At 38.0% G+C, this 16553-nt stretch overlaps 1 protein-coding gene across 2 annotated transcripts; it reads left to right on the forward strand.

Annotated features, from left to right (window-relative positions):
- Nucleotides 1–1996: 1996 nt before the first annotated feature.
- dnase1 (deoxyribonuclease I) lies at nucleotides 1997–16351 on the forward strand. 2 transcript variants are annotated; one of them, XM_028814366.2, is made up of 8 exons: nucleotides 1997–2351; nucleotides 6840–6928; nucleotides 8972–9055; nucleotides 10474–10589; nucleotides 10680–10792; nucleotides 12367–12521; nucleotides 13155–13251; nucleotides 16182–16351. In XM_028814366.2, the coding sequence occupies exons 1-8, from the start codon at nucleotides 2205–2207 to the stop codon at nucleotides 16233–16235; spliced, it is 855 nt and encodes a 284-aa protein (XP_028670199.1). In that variant the 5' UTR covers nucleotides 1997–2204; the 3' UTR covers nucleotides 16236–16351. The 2 variants fall into 2 exon arrangements, with proteins under 2 accessions (XP_028670199.1, XP_051789400.1); XM_051933440.1 differs by lacking the exon at nucleotides 16182–16351 and having other exon boundaries at nucleotides 13155–13377.
- Nucleotides 16352–16553: the final 202 nt, after the last annotated feature.

A 16553-nucleotide genomic window follows, 5' to 3' on the forward strand; every position in this document is an offset into this window, starting at 1 on the left:
TTGATGCAGTTTGCTTACTTTGTCTTACACAACATTTAAATAGCATTTAACAAATGAGCTCCCCTATTTACAATATTTTTTAAATGAGTTTGTAAATAGTTCCAGTTTCACTTAACAATTCAATAAACTGCATAAAAAGATAGTCACACAGCTAAATTGTTGTAATTTGTGTTTGTTATTTGTATTTTATATGGCACACAGGAAAAATTTTGATAAATAATTCAGTGAACAATCCAGTTTGACATGTTTAATACTACCGAGTGACATCATGCTGAACACTCTACAGCTTGTCCCAACCTTTTGATATTGTTTTGGTGTTCTTACAGTTCTAGATGGTCTAACAGACATGCCCTTCACACTAGTAGTAGATTGAGATTTATGAAAACACTTTAAAATAGTGTTACATGAAAAAAATTTCTTCAGTATGGCACAATAAACAGCGCAAAACTTCCTTGCACCTCAGTATCAACCAGTTGTCCGTGGCCACTAAAACTGCATTTAGTATACAACGTACAACACCGCCACCACAGCCTGACATCTGCACAGGCTAATGAGGGCTGCAGGGCCTCCAAAATGAATCAAGATGTTTGAAAACTGTTGGTTTTTGTTATTCAAAGAAATATTCCTGCCACTAGACTGGCAGATTCTGTCCATTTTAACCCCATTACCATTATCCCTGTGATTATTCGTCCACCGTTAGTTGTGCACACCCAGTCATCCTCGGGTTTATGCGTCTCCAGTGAATTGCACAAAGTTGGGCAGCAGGAGAAATGAATATGCAAAGGATTGCAACACAACCATAAGCTGACCCATCACACACATGTCCCTGGCGTAATCTGGGTCACGACCCATAATTTAAGAAACACTGAACAGTGTTTACCTGTTCTTTCATAAATGCTGAGTGAGGCATCTGTTTCTTCCACAATGTCTTGGTGTCAGAAGTTGGATGAGATACTCCTGACAGCAGAATGTTGCCTGGGCAATGTTTGTTGATTAGGGAAAGCACTTTCTGGCATAACTTTAGGTAATAAATGTTGCCCTTTCCCTGTCGGCATCATCCTGTTGTCTGCTGGTAACCAGGAACCCCCCCCCCCACCAACTTCTTTAATTCATTATATTGTGAGAGAACAGGAATGCAGCTTTATTATTATTTTTTTAAATTATTTTTTTAATAGAATTGGCAGAGTTGTGCCAGGAGACTGGTGAACCTGGTAGAGAAGATGTTACTAGAGACATCAGGATACTGGGACTGCGACTGTGGGAGCAGCTGGGTGAGCCACACAAGACTGGTGGATGTAAACCCTCAAAGACTTTTGCCATATTCTTATTTTTCAGAGCATGTGGTGGACGTAGATTGTTTTGTTCCCCATTGGTGGTTGTCGGTGATACTAAACTGATCTTATGTATTTTCTAATCTCCAACAAGCACACCAAAGAAAATTGTCAGCTCAACTAATAAAAGAAACCAATTAATGACCATCCCAAAAAACAAATCTCCAAAAGTGAAAAAGGGGAAGAACTTCAGTGTTGTGATAAGTGGCATGGCTGTGCATTCTAATATAAAAATGTACTTTGGAAAGTTTAAGGGAGATATGAGGGCCTGAAGGATTGCCACATGTGTCTCATCTGAAAAGGTCTTTTGATATGTGGCTATTTTTAATAATATGGATTAAGGTCACTAGATACACAAATGGGAATTGTGGCAGGTGTTTATCGTTTGAATTAAAGCTGACATGTTTACCAGTAGAGGTGAAGGACATTTTAGAAATGTATGTAGGAAGAAAAATAATAAAAAGTTTAAGTGATTAGAAGAGACACATCCAGAGTAAACATTTCACATGGTCTTTCACACACACAAAAACATTGTTTCTTGCAGTTTCAGCTGCACAGTATCTCACAGTTCTGATCTGTAAACCCAGATATTCAAATTAGCCTACATTTACAATAAATATAAAGCGACACAGAGATTGGAGAATGTTCATTTCTCACATCTACAGTCAGGCCTACACAGGTAGGCATCGAGTGGAGCTGATCACAGAAGTGGTTTTCTTGCTAGCACAAAAATTGGAATTTGCCTCTGTACTTGTGGTAGCTGTTGATTATCTCTAGCCTACACAGGCCATCAAAAGAAAAATTTGGAGATCTTTCAACACCAGGTGTTTTGAAGAATTCAGCTGCCATATAGGTCTTTTCTGTCCTTTCAGAATGCTGCCAAAGATGACATGCCTACTTGTGCTGTTGCTTTCATCAGCACCGGGAGTTTTGTGTGGTCTTCTGATTGGAGCCTTCAATATAAAGTCGTTTGGAGATTCTAAAATGTCTAATGCAACTTTGGCTGATATAATTGTGAAAGTAAGTGATGGATCTAACATTTCACATCCATTTTCATGTCCTAATTGACTATTTTAAAAAAATGGGTCTAAATCATTGAAATGTTATCTGCTTTAATTGTAGAGGTGTGGTTAACAATACTACCTCACAGCACTTGGATCTTAGTTTGGTTCCACCTCTGGATGCCTTTTAAATGTGAATGTAATAGCTGTTCTCCAGATATTTTGGTGTTCTCCGGTTGCTAATAAATGATTTAGCCCTCCAACAGTTTCACCTGAAACACCTGATTCAGTATGGGAAGCATATATAGGGGAGAGTGCTGGTGGCACAGTTGTTAATGGTGCTGCTTCACAGCTCCAAGGTCTTCTGCTTGAATTCCAGCCCAAGTATTGAGAGTATGAAACTTACACATTCTCCCTGAATCTTCATAGGTTTCCCTCTTACATCCCAAAAATGTGCAGGTAAAGTTAATTGAAACTTCCAAACTAACCACACACAGGTAACTCTGCCCTGTGATGGACTATTGCTGTTGCTTTAGGCACCAGCTCCCTGTGACCCATTCCTGCCAATTAGCCTGTTCTCCAACTAGTGGTGTGCAGTTTTCAAAATGTTCATGTTTTTTCATCTAATTTTTAGGGTCATATTTGATAATGTCACTGTTTTGTGCCTTACGATTCTGCCTGGCTTCTCCTTGTCCACCAGGAAACCCATCATACCTTATGTACACTGCCGCCATAATAGATTTCAGAACTGTTTGGTAGTGTATAGGATGAAATGGGTTTGGAAAATTAACTTCCTCTTCCTCTTCATCTTTTTCCACTTTTATGTGAGCCCAATGTGCTTGATCAACCTTCTCCAAACAGCTCAGTCCTACACCTCCTCGCCAATCAAGCCCTTTTCCTTCAGATCTGCTTTTACTTTAACTAATTCCCTGCGTGGAGTTTGCATGTTCTCCCCATGTCTGCGTGGGTTTCCTCCGGGCACTCCGGTTTCCTCCCACAGTCCAAAGACATGCAGGTTAGGTGGATTGGCGATTCTAAATTGGCCCTAGGGTGTGCTTGGTGTGTGGATGTGTTTGTGTGTGTCCTGCGGTGGGTTGGCATCCTGCCCGGGATTGGTTCCTGCCTTGTGCCCTGTGTTGGCTGGGATTGGCTCCAGCAGACCCCCGTGACCCTGTGTTCGGATTCAGCGGGTTGGAAAATGGATGGATGGATGGATAATTAACTGAATTTCTGTGTAGGCCCAATATGTCAAAACAAGTCAAAGTGTCAATTTTCTGTTTTTTCCCACAGTCTGACTTTGTGATCTTCTACACTTTGCCAGAATCAAAGCCTTCATGCTGTCATGGGCTCCTCTTCTTTATTTATTAAGTGACCTTGGCAATTAATTCTTGGGCTTTTTTTTGTCAGACATGTAAGCTGTAATGATTGATAGTAGGTAATGTTTCACATTAATACATTTGTGTGATCAAAAATTACCAAAGTGTGCTATATTTACATATTTTACAGCAAGAATAACTACAAAATTCCCCAGCTACATTATTCCATGAGTAGAGCATAATTAATTAATAATTAATTAGTGCTGCTTAGCAACAGATTGAAATAGGTGGAGTCAGAGCAAATACCACAGAAAAGAAAGTGCTGGGATTGAGTTCAGATGGCATCTTGGCATAGTGGAGGTTGATCCACAAACTGAACAAGAATCACAATTAGTTTTATTCGCAAATACTTAATGAACAGGAATTTAACTTGGTAGATTTGGAGCTGCTTATAACAGAACACAACATTGCATACAAATAACAGAAACAACATAATTTAAACAAAATTAATTACAGACAATTGCAGAAAAATGCAGTTATAACGGAGATGCACAAATGATAGTGAGTGTGTATACATGGCACCTTCCGTAAAATCTTCATACGCAGATGATATTCTACTTGTCTAGGGAATTGAACCCTCAGATCTTCCATATGTCCTGAGCCTATCCTTTGGAAAATTATCTAGATATAGGATAAACTGGTTCAAGTCATCTCTTTTGCCTTTAAATTCTTCATGCAATCATTGCACTTTCCTCCAGTCATTTCCTCTACAAAGTACCTGTGCATAAAGATATCTTTGTTACTTAAAATTACTGCAAAATCTTCCAGAAGGTAAAGGACACTCTTTCCATTTTCCACCTGGTATCTCTTTTCCCTTTCCTTTAGATCTAGACTACCAATTATAAAAATGAACATTGTCTTCATTTTTAACTTTATTAGTTAAGTATTATTAGTATTATGTTCTCAATTATTGAAAAATTTTTAGACCTTTGATTTCTTGATTCCTTCGGAATGATAAATGTCCTTTTTCTAAAGCACTCTATCCTGATACTCGGCACACAGGAGGGGGGAGTCTCTTTGCCTGATATGGAGTTCTATCACTGGGCTTTTGTTTCTTCGTCCATTACGGAATTGGTTCTCTCCTCATGACACTCCTTCTGCCCGGCTTACAATTTTTGTATATCTGTTATTTCCTAAATGACCTTCAACCGTCCAATGTTGTAGTTTAAACTTAAAGCTCATTCTTTAAAGTTGGGCCCATTAATTTCATATGCACTACAAAAATGTAATTGCATTGAGAAATATTTGCATTTGTGTCCAAAATGGTATGCTATACTTTTGTCACTTGAAATTTTGGTGAAAACACTGTATATTGTACTAAAGCAAGGGGGTTTTGTATCAGGTTTATTGTATCTGTTTACTTGGTACCAGACCTATTTATGCTTGCATTATAAAAATTTGATCACCAAAAAAAAGTGTGTGTGTGTGTGGTATGCACAACACACATATAAATGTAGTAATACTTACACACACACACGCACACCTTTATATATGAAAGAACACACAAATAAGCGTGACAGACAGGCTAACGTTCTGGCTTGTAAGTGCTATGGTTCTGGGAAAGAACTGTTTAAGTGTCTGTTAGCTTTAGTTTTAATTGACCTAAAGTGTTTACCAGAGGGGATTTTTTTTAAACAAGTGATGACCTGGGTGAGATAAGTCTGTGGTCATCCTTTTGACATGATTTATAACACTTGATGCATCCAGGTCTGCAACAGTTGGAAGAGCACAGCTCATTATCTTCTCAGGACATCTCACAACACACTGTAATTTTTTCTTGGAGTGGACCATTGCTTAACCAGACCAGACAACAATTTAGAGTGTGATCACATCTTTATTTATGGCTTTGTAGAACAGAACTAGGGTAGGCTGGGAAATGTTTAATTTCTTTAGTTGGTGTAAAAAAATAACCTCTGCAGCTGACACTTCTAAGTGATAGAAGTGGTGTTAATGTCCCATCTGAGAGTGTTTGTGACAGTTGTGCCCAAACATTTGAAAGAGTCCCACCATATTGACCGTAGAATCCCAATTACCATTTCCACTGTTTTGGTGGTATTGAGTACCAGGTTAATCATTGTGCACCAAGACAAAAGATGACTCACCTCCTTTCTGTATGTTGATTCATTTCTAATAATAATTAGTTCCAAAAATGGTGCTGTCATCAGTGAACTTAACAATTTTTACTGAAAGGTCAGTGGACTTACAGTCATGATGTACAGGGAATTGAATAGGGGGTGAAAATATATAGTCTTGTGCTAATACTGAGGCAGTTTGAGAGGTGCGATCCCATCTGTTTCTGATTTGTCATAAAATGTGTTCATTTACAGATGGAGGCATTCAGTTCGGTTTGTAGAAGTTTAGTTAACAACAGTTCAGGGACAATTGTGTTAAATGCTGAATTGGAGTCTACAAAGAGTATTCTGCCAGAAGTTACTTAACAGGCCCATGATTATGGTGTTGTTCACAGATCTATTTGCCCTGTATGCAAGCTGAAGTGAGTTAAGATGAGAAGCAATAACAGACTTCTGAAGGATTAAAACTAGCCTTTCAAATATTTTCATTAGAAATTACCTTAATGCAATGGGCTTGTAATCATTTTTGGGAACTGGAGCAAAAACTAAAGATGTGGAATAGTTCAATGTGCAAGAGACTAGTTAAAGATGTCAGTGAAGAGGGGTAACAAGCCAGCTTGTGCAGTGTTTATTAGTTGCGGGGCGAACCAAGGCTTGTAGAACTAGAACGCCGAGTAGTATTATAAGACGGGATAAAGAGAAATTTTAGACAATGCAAATATGAAATAGAAAAATGAAGCACGTAATTTAAACAGGAGACAAAAGGACGAAACATATTTCACAATTTAGGGAACAGTAGTTCCAACTTCTAAAAATGAGCATGGGGTGAAAGCCATGGTTTGGATTATATGACATGCCTAATAGTAAATGAGACAAGGGTGAGACTGCCAGGATTATGACTGTTAGTCAAAATAGTTGATGCCACAAAGTCTTGATTGTGGACAAGTGTGAAGCACTATATTTAAAGGTCTTAAGGCAGGAACTAGTTTGAATTATATATAATAATTACTATGATATGGGATAGCTGTACGGCTGACTGGCTTCTCTTTGTTCCTCTAGGTTGTGCAGAGATACGACATCATACTCATACAGGAAGTGCGAGATGTTGATCTGACGGCCACCAACAGCTTAATGAAGAAACTGAACAGGTACAAGAATTTTCACTTCTCAGTTGACTAGGAGTGAAATAAAGCAGAGTTTGCCCTGAACTGGTATGACAGTGAAGAATTTTTTTAAGGAACTAACACCATTCATATAAACAAGAGATCATTCGCTTCACTGGCCTCATGTGGTTACGTACTGCCTCCTGTGATATTTCTTTAAAATATATCAGGTTCACCTCTGTTGGAATGCCAGAAACACTTTTCACTGTCAAACCCTCAAAAGTCTCAGTACCAGACATACGCATTTACAGCACATCCAAGAGCTCATGTGGCTAGTCTGTGACTGCATCTATAAAAATTCTTCATATGAACCCCTGGGCCATCCAATTATCTCTGTATGTCTACACATGAGCAAAGGCATTATCATCTGGTTAATTTTGCAGATGATACTAAACTAGATAGAAGAGCAGATGATGTAGAATCAACTAAATTGTTACAGTGGAACTTGGGCTGCATACAGACTTCGGCAGATTTGTGGCAGATGAAATTTAATATACGTAAATGTAAAACATTACATGTAGATAACAAAAATGTTAAATTTGCATACACAATGAGAGGTCTGAAGCTTAAAAGTACCACCTTAATAAGAAAGACATGGGAGTCATAGTGGAATTAACACTAATGATATCCAGAAAGTGTATGAAAGTTAGGTTGTACTGTAAATCTTATTGTGTGGAGTACAAGACAAGGAAGATTATACTTAAGTCGTTTAATGAATTGATGAAGCCTCACCATGAGTACTTCGTAACGGTTTGGTTTCCATATTACAAAAAAGACATAACAGCACTAGAGAAATTCCAGAGGAGAGTGAGTAGGCTTATTCCAGGACTGGGATTTAAGAGCTACTAGCAGCAGCACCCAGCATTGTCTGGATAAACAATTTTAAGGCAGAACTGTCTAACTTCTATAAATGGTGTTCCCAGAGACAAATGAAATTGATTTATTTTATTTCAGGGCTCAAAATCCGTGGAAAGGCCATGTCTTTAAAACACATGGTAGTAAAAAGGTACCCCAAAGGTCAAAATTTGTGTTTCCAAAGTAGCCTAGTGTCTCTTCCTAAAATTGGACCAAGGGAGGAAAACTGCATAATGAACAAGCACAGAAACACACACACACTCATGCACATACACACACACATTAAGCAATATATCTGATGAGAAAGGGAACTGAGATGAGAAAGAACTGAGCTTCAGGAGTGACACGATTATGATGATGATGATGACATGATGTTTAAAATTATGAAAGGGGCAACACTTAAGTTTAGGTACAGCAAAAATGCAACTATTACTCATTTACTCTTATGTAACAAAACCTTAACAAAAAACTTCTTTTGGTCTGCATAACACCTAAAAAGCATCAGTCGATTGGTTATTCATTTATGTGCAGGGTGGCATATTGACACACTATTAAAATGACTTGTTAATATGAAGGAATTATAGGTCTTACACTAAATACAGAATACCAAGAGAAATGTGTCTCAGTTAAGCCACCTCAGACGAAATGAAGTTTTGTTAGTTGGTCACATTGAAGAGATCACATTACTTATACTTTATAAGTATTATGAAGACCCAAAGAAGCATATGCTGAGGTCTTATTACGTAATAATAAATGAGTAATAGATTAATTTTTACAGCACCTAAACTAAAGTGTTACCAGGAAAGAAATTATTACAGTGCTCTGAGTATCCCAGCTGTTACTTTGAAATAAATTCTTCAACAAGAACACAGGGACATGCAAACCTGCTAAGGGCAGTTTTTGCACAAATGTTTGAAAGTGTTTCTTCACACTGATAACCACAGACACATGAAACAAATTACCAAGCAGTATTGTGGCAAGTAGGACTTGAGGGCCCTTTAAATCTCAACCTGATGCTATTTTAGGCAATCTGGGTTAATAAGATGTATTTAGGGCTGAACGGCAATTGTTCTAATATTCTAATCAGTATAGAGCACAGTATATACCAGATTACTGTGCTAATCCAGGTGTTGCATAAGCTGCAAGTGAAAATGGACTTTATTTTTTCCTTAGTGACTCTGCACATGTTTATCAGCATGTTGTGAGTGAACCCCTGGGGAGAAGCACCTACAAGGAGCGCTATCTTTTTGTATACAGGTAAGCCTTCCACCCTTCCATATTTTAAACAATTTCATCCAGTTAAGAGGCACAGTGGCTGGAGTTTGTTTTATCATTGGTGGCCGAAGGGCAGGATCCAAATGTTCATAGGATATGCAGGAATACAGGTAAGGTTTTGAACAATTTCACTTTCCAATAAATGTACTATGTAAAGAATCAATACACATGGTGATATAATGGAAATGATGGGGTGGTGTGGTGCTTAGTGCTGCTGCATCACAAATCCACCATTCTGACTCTATGTGTTTATGTGGCATCTGTTCCATCTTTATAGGTGGAATGGTGGCTCTGAGGTTAGGGATCTGCACCGGCAAGCAGAAGGTTGCTGGTTTGAATCCCGTAAAAGCCAGAAGTGACTCTACTCTGTTGGGCCCTGGAGCAAGGCCCTTAACCTGCAGTTGCTTCATCCTGGGTATAACATTAACCTGCATCCAGCCCTGTAAGCAGGTCCATCAACTTTCAGGGAAAACCTAGGGGTTGGTGGAAGGATTGGCACTCCAGCCACCACAAAAAAACACTGTTACAGAGTTGCATTGAGGTGTCACCCATTGCATGGCTGCACTCAGGTCTCAATTCGGGAGGTTCGTCGCGCGGTGGGTGCGGCAACGCGCTGTAAAATTAGCGCATGATCTCAACTTCTCTCCGACATCTTTCTATTTCTGCACCGTAGAACATGCATGAATGGGACCTGTAATGGCCTGCCACTATCTACATGTTGCATGTTCTCCCTGTCAGAATAGTCGCTGGCTCCTCATAACACTTAATTTGAATTAAGAAGGTTTGAAACTGTTAAGTCACAAAATTATTTAACCTTAGCTTTATTTAACACAAAAGAAATGTGTGTTAAATTTACTATTTGCTCACCTATTCATTCATAATGTAAGCACACTTGTTCCAATACAAGGTTGCTGAGGATTAGAAAAACTTCTTGTGCAAATCCATCACAGGGCACACTCACTGCTACAATTGACATCTTTGGGATGTCAGACATTATATAGTCATAGATTGAATGTAAAAACTCCACAAAAAAGAATTTTGAAGTCAGGATGAGCCACCTCTGTAAATATAAAGTAAACCTTTTAATTGATTTCTTTGCCATTATCTGACAAGTAGTGTGTGGTCTATTGGCGGGAGCATTCTCCCTCACACCATGAGGATGTCAGTTCAAATCTCAGTTCTAGATCATTTTGTAACCCTTAGAACTCATCTACTGTCATCTATCTTTTTCAATACGCATACTGTGTCACGTTGAACAAGAAAGTCCTTTTGCACAGGGATTGTACAAATACAGTAATATGGTGGTCAAGAAGAAAATATGCCTTTAATATTTTTGTGTTCTCATAGCCGATACTGAGGAACCCTAACCCAATTCTCTCTCTTCTCTCAACTTGCCCCAGGGCCAAAAAGGTGTCTGCAGTTTCCAGCTTTCAGTATGATGACGGATGTGAGAGTTGTGGTACTGACACCTTTAATAGGGAGCCCTTTGTTGTAAAGTTTGCGTCACCTTTTTCAGGTGTGTTTGTTTTCCTATTCAGTTTCAGTGTGTCATTTTTATCCAGATTCATTATTTAAATTTTAACTGAGCAGGCTCTATTTTTTTTAGCCATTTCAGAGTTTGCCATTATACCTCAGCACACCTCTCCTGATGAGGCCGTGAAAGAGATTGATGCCCTTTATGATGTCTGCACAGAGACAACAGCCCAGTGGAAATCAGACGTACGGTGATGATCATTTTCTTTTGGTCAGCTATAAACAAGAAACAGGATACTGGATTTCTATCTCATGTCACAAATAGATAAAAAGACTTACATGAACTTTGAAGTGTTAACTGTAGTATAGTAGATTACAGTGAACATATACTATTCAAAAAATAAATGAACACTTTTTAATCAAAGTATAGCATCAAGTCAATGAAACTTCTGGGCTATTGATCAGGTCAGTTAAGTAGCAGAGGGGGTTCTTAATCAGTTTCAGCTGCTTTGGTGTTAATGAAATTAATAACAGGTGCACTACAGGGACAACAATGAGACAACCCCCAAAACAGGAATGGTTTAATAGGTGGAGGCTGCTGACATTTTTCTGGTCTGGCATGTTCTAACATTATTGGAGAACATAACATGCTTTTGTCCAGATCTCAGTTGTGTCAATGCCATTATATATTACATTTCCTGTGCCTTCACATAAATAGAAGGTGTACAGCTCCTTAGTGTCTCCTGTGTTCGACACAGTTCTGTTCCTATGACAGTGATGTAACCTGAATTTTGGTGTAAATCGAAACACACTGTAGCCTAAGTCACTTACCTATCCTAACACATTTGCAAAATCATAATCTAGAACATAAAAACACAACTAAGGAAAAGGACATAAATATACTGTACTGTACACTGTACTGTAGTAACAGAAAAAATGAAAAAAAAAGAGTGTAAAAAAAATTCCTTACCTTTATTCCTTTTGATCTCATTACAATGGCTAATTTCACTTCCATCGTGATGGCTTTCCTCTTCTTCAAATCACTACCATCTGAAGACTCTGAATTTCATTTAGGAGCCATGATAAGGGCCAAAAAGTTGCCAAACAAAGCAACACAAACTCTGCGCGCAACCAAACTAGTTTGCCAACTCCCTCACTCATACGCCACGTTACTGCATATTCTTCCGCTGCATGCAACCAAACTAGTTCGCCCACGTAGTCTGTAAGTACAACGCTAACGGTGTAAACCGAAACACTCACGTGTGAACGTTGTAAACTCGAAACGTCGTATGTCAAGACGTCGTAACCAGAGGACCCCCTGTACTAGCATAACCTGGACCTCTCTTGCTGCATATGTGGCTCTCTCTAATCCCTCGACACTTTATGTAGGTCTTTTTCCTGCCCTATGCCCACTTTTGGTGCCTTTATTCCAAACAACCTCTTTCCAACCAGGTATGTATTCACAATGTATTGATGCATGGAAAGATTATACCAATCACTATGTCCCATTGTGGACAGATGGAGTAAGCGCATTCTATTCAAGTCCATGTGAGTTCCTCATGTTCTCTAGTTTCTTGAAGCCAACATGAGTAAGTCTGGATATGTGCATGAGTGTAACAAACTGGCACCCCATTCAGATTGGGTTCTTGCCCTGCACCCATCTCCAAATCCTTATAAACCTCTATTGGAATAGATCATTTCAGGAAATGAAAATGAGCCATATGGCCATAAATTCTCCTATTCATAATATATGAAGTTCAGCTACACTGGCCCAGCATGTCACATCTCCATCTGCAATAATTAACTCAATGTCATTTCAGAACATTCTTTTGATGGGGGATTTCAATGCTGATTGCTCATATGTGAGACCTTCTGACTGGTCCAAAATTCGTCTGCGCAGCAACTTGCAGTTTGAATGGCTCATCTCTGACAGCATCGACACAACTGTTACTGATACCAACTGTGCTTATGATCGGTAAGAATACAATATTTTGGCTCTTTGTTTTTAATAAATCTGAAAACATTTCTGAAAATCCTGTTTTCATTTTTTTATTCTGGAGTATCGGGGGCTGCCTGATGAGAGGACAAAATTATTTTTAGCACAAGGCAACAACATAGCAAAAAGTAAAAAAAAAAGTGAAAAAGCTTTCCGAAAACACTGTAAATGTGTGAACTTCAGAACACACATTCAAGACACACACAATGTGTCATATTAGACTAAGTTGTCTTAAATCAAGAATGATATTTTAAGGCAAAATGTGTGCTAAAATTCAAATCCAGAAAAAAAATACACATCTGAATGTTAAGTATTTACATCAAAAATACTTTCATCAGACAATTCTGTAACAAGTCATTTTAATAGTGTGTCAATATGCCACCCTGCACATATATTAATTTTCACATGTAAGAAATGCACATTTATTTCTTTAACTTATTTACCTCATATTCACACCTTGTACTCTGAAGTAGCTTAGCTTGGGATGGTTTCAAGTTTTTTATATTTATTTATCAAAAAGTGACAATGCCAGGTACTAAATATTGTATGATTCAGTTTGAAATCTCCAGTGTAGTGAGTGGTGTTATAACATTATCATCTTTCATTTAACAGAATTGTAGCCCATGGGTTAGCAATGCAGAATGCTGTCGTTCCTGGATCTGCAAACATTTACAACTTTCAAAGTGCCTTGCAACTTAGCAGTGCTACAGTAAGTTACATTCTTTTATTTACGCACACATTATTACAGAAAATGCTACAACAAGCTGGACTGTATACGCAAAATCTTGTACATTAAAAAAATAATAGTTTAAATCAACCTTTTTCTTTAAAAAATATATTATAATACATCTTTGCTTTAAAATTAAGAATTCTATACTGTTATTTCTTCAACTCAAATGGAAATTAGGTTAATTTAAGCTAGAACAAATAAGTTAAAAAACATACAAAAATTACCAAAAAATGTAAACAAAATTGCGCCCCTGGGGATTATGTTGTCTCATCTTGACAGATAAAATGGCTAAATTTGAATAAAATCCTTGCAAAAGCACCTCTGTTTTATCAATAAGAGACATAACTGAACTAGAAAGTGACCATCATCATCTAATTCTTCCATGTGAAGTGTGAAAACCATGAGGACTGATTTAGATCATTTGTGTTAGGTAGAATGCACAGTGGGAGGGGCTGGGTGGTCTCATGGCCTCAGAACCCCTGCAGATTTGTTTTTTGTTTTTCTCCAGCCCCAGGAGGTTCTTTTTTTTTCTGTCCTCCTGGCCATCGGAGCATACTTTATTCATTGTTACTTAGTATTGCCTAATCTTATTTTTATATATATGTTTCTCTTTTTTCATCTTGTAAAGCACTTTGAGCCATATGATTTGTATGAAAACGTAATGTATATATATAATTGTTGTTGTACAAAGTGGAAGCACTTCGCCTGCATATTTGCCTTTACAATAACACTGTCACCTCACAGCCACAGTTCTGGGTTGAATCCCAGATGGTTACTATTTGTACAGGTACTAATTAACACTTCCTAAACATGTGCGTGTTAAGTTACTCGGCATCTCCAAATTGTGCCTGATTGAGTGAGGGTGAGTGCATGACTAATGTTTAACTAATGACCCATTCAGGGTTGGTTCCTTCAGCTCCAGCCTCTATGACCCTAAACTTAATTAGGTAGGCTCAATAATGAATGAATATTTAGCTGACATTTTTATCCAAAACATATTGCAAACAGCATGTGTATATTATAACTATTAACCGGAACAAGCTTTATGAGTTGAGACTGACAGCGAGTCAATGATAGGAACAGGACTGGCAGTTATAGTTTAAAAGCAGTTTAAAACCAGTCAACAAGTCTGTATGTAATGTATGTATAATAATAATATGAATATACAGTTAGGTCCATAAATATTTGGACAGAGACAACTTTTTTCTAATTTTGGTTCTGTACATTACCACAATTAATTTTAAATGAAACAACTCAGATGCAGTTGAAGTGCAGACTTTCAGCTTTAGTTCAGTGGGATGAACAAAACAATTGCATAAAAATGTGAGGCAACTAAAGCATTTTTTGAACACAATCCCTTCATTTCAGGGGCTCAAAAGTAATTGGACAATTGACTAAAAGGCAATTTCATGGGCATGTGTGGACAAGTCCGTCGTTATGTCATTATCAATTAAGCAGATAAAAGGCCTGGAGTTGATTTGAGGTGTGGTGCTTGCATGTGGAAGATTTTGCTGTGAACAGACAACATGCGGTCAAAGGAGCTCTCCATGCAGGTGAAAGCAGCCATCCTTAAGCTGCAAAAACAGAAAAAACACATCCGAGAACTTGCTACAATATTACGAGTGGCAAAATCTACAGTTTGGTACATCCTGAGAAAGAAAGCAAACACTGGTGAACTCAGCAACGCAAAAAGACCTGGACGTTCATGGAAGACAACAGTGGTGGATTATCGCAGAATTATTTTCATGGTGAAGAGAAACCCCTTCACAACAGCCAACCAAGTGAGCAACACTCTCCAGGGGGTAGGCGTATTGATATCCAAGTCTACCATAAAGAGAAGACTGCATGAAAGTAAATACAGAGGGTGCACTGCAAGGTGCAAGCCACTCATAAGCCTCAAGAATAGAAAGGCTAGATTGGACTTTGCTAAAGAACATCTAAAAAAGCCAGCACAGTTTTGGAAAAACATTCTTTGGATAGATGAAACCAAGATCAACCTCTACCAGAATGATGGCAAGAAAAAGGTATGGAGACGGCGTGGAACAGCTCATTATCCAAAGCATACCACATCATCTGTAAAACACGGTGGAGGCAGTGTGATGGCTTGGGCGTGCATGGCACTGGGACACTAGTGTTTATTGATGATGTGACACAGGACAGAAGCAGCCGAATGAATTCTGAGGTGTTCAGAGACAAATCCAGCTAAATGCAGTCAAATTGGGCGGCATTTCATGATACAGATGGACAATGACCCAAAACATACAGCCAAAGCAACCCAGGAGTTTATTAAAGCAAAGAAGTGGAAAATTCTTGAATGGCCAAGTCAGTCACCTGATCTTAACCCAACTGAGCAGGCATTTCACTTGTTGAAGACTAAACTTCAGACAGAAAGGCCCACAAACAAACAGCAACTGAAAGCCGCTGCAGTAAAGACCTGGCAGAGCATTAAAAAGGAGGAAACCCAGCATCTGGTGATGTCCAGGAGTTCAAGACTTCAGGCTGTCATTGCCAGCAAAGGGTTTTCAACCAAGTATTAGAAATGAACATTTTATTTCCAGTTATTTAATTTGTCCAATTACTTTTGGGCCCCTGAAATGAAGGGATTGTGTTCAAAAAATGCTTTAGTTGCCTCACATTTTTATGCAATCATTTTGTTCACCCCACTGAATTAAAGCTGAAAGTCTGCACTTCAACTGCATGTGAGTTGTTTAATTTAAAATTCATTGTGGTAATGTACAGAACCAAAATTAGAAAAAAGTTGTCTCTGTCCAAATATTTATGGACCTAACTGTATAATGATGTATCATAACATGATCTACAACTGTAAAATGTGTTTACTGTAGCTATAATGTACCATAACATTACCAAAATACTTTGTTTTAATATATTTAATTATGAATCTTTCTTAGGCACTTGCTGTTAGTGACCATTTTCCTGTGGAGGTTGAACTTCGGAACCCATGAAGACAAAAATTATAAAACATTTTATTCATTAACTCTCGGCTCTGGATTCTACGTAGACACTAAAAGCAGAACATGTATTGTATATCCTGTCACTAATTAAAAAATCAATCAATCAATTATACAATGGACTGAAAGCTTCATATGCAATATTTACAATAATAGGTAGACACATTATTTTTTCAAAGAATATCTTCACTCCAGTAAATTTGTAAATATACTATCATTTTCATATACAGCACCTTATCTAACCATTTTGAAGTGTTTGCTTTGGCCAAGCAGCACATCCTATCTAGAATATTGTGACCTGCTTCTATTCTC

This window comes from Erpetoichthys calabaricus, chromosome 11 (assembly GCF_900747795.2).
Source record: "Erpetoichthys calabaricus chromosome 11, fErpCal1.3, whole genome shotgun sequence".
In the NCBI taxonomy this organism is placed as follows: Eukaryota; Metazoa; Chordata; class Cladistia; order Polypteriformes; family Polypteridae; genus Erpetoichthys; species Erpetoichthys calabaricus.

Excerpts from the sequence above, each read along its gene's own strand:
- dnase1 (XM_051933440.1), top strand. The coding sequence starts at position 2,205 with ATGCTGCCAAAGATGACATGCCTACTTGTGCTGTTGCTTTCATCAGCA. Across the intron at positions 9,056-10,473 it reads CGCTATCTTTTTGTATACAG|GGCCAAAAAGGTGTCTGCAG; the intron begins GTAAGCCTTCCA and ends AACTTGCCCCAG. Across the intron at positions 12,522-13,154 it reads ACCAACTGTGCTTATGATCG|AATTGTAGCCCATGGGTTAG; the intron begins GTAAGAATACAA and ends TTCATTTAACAG.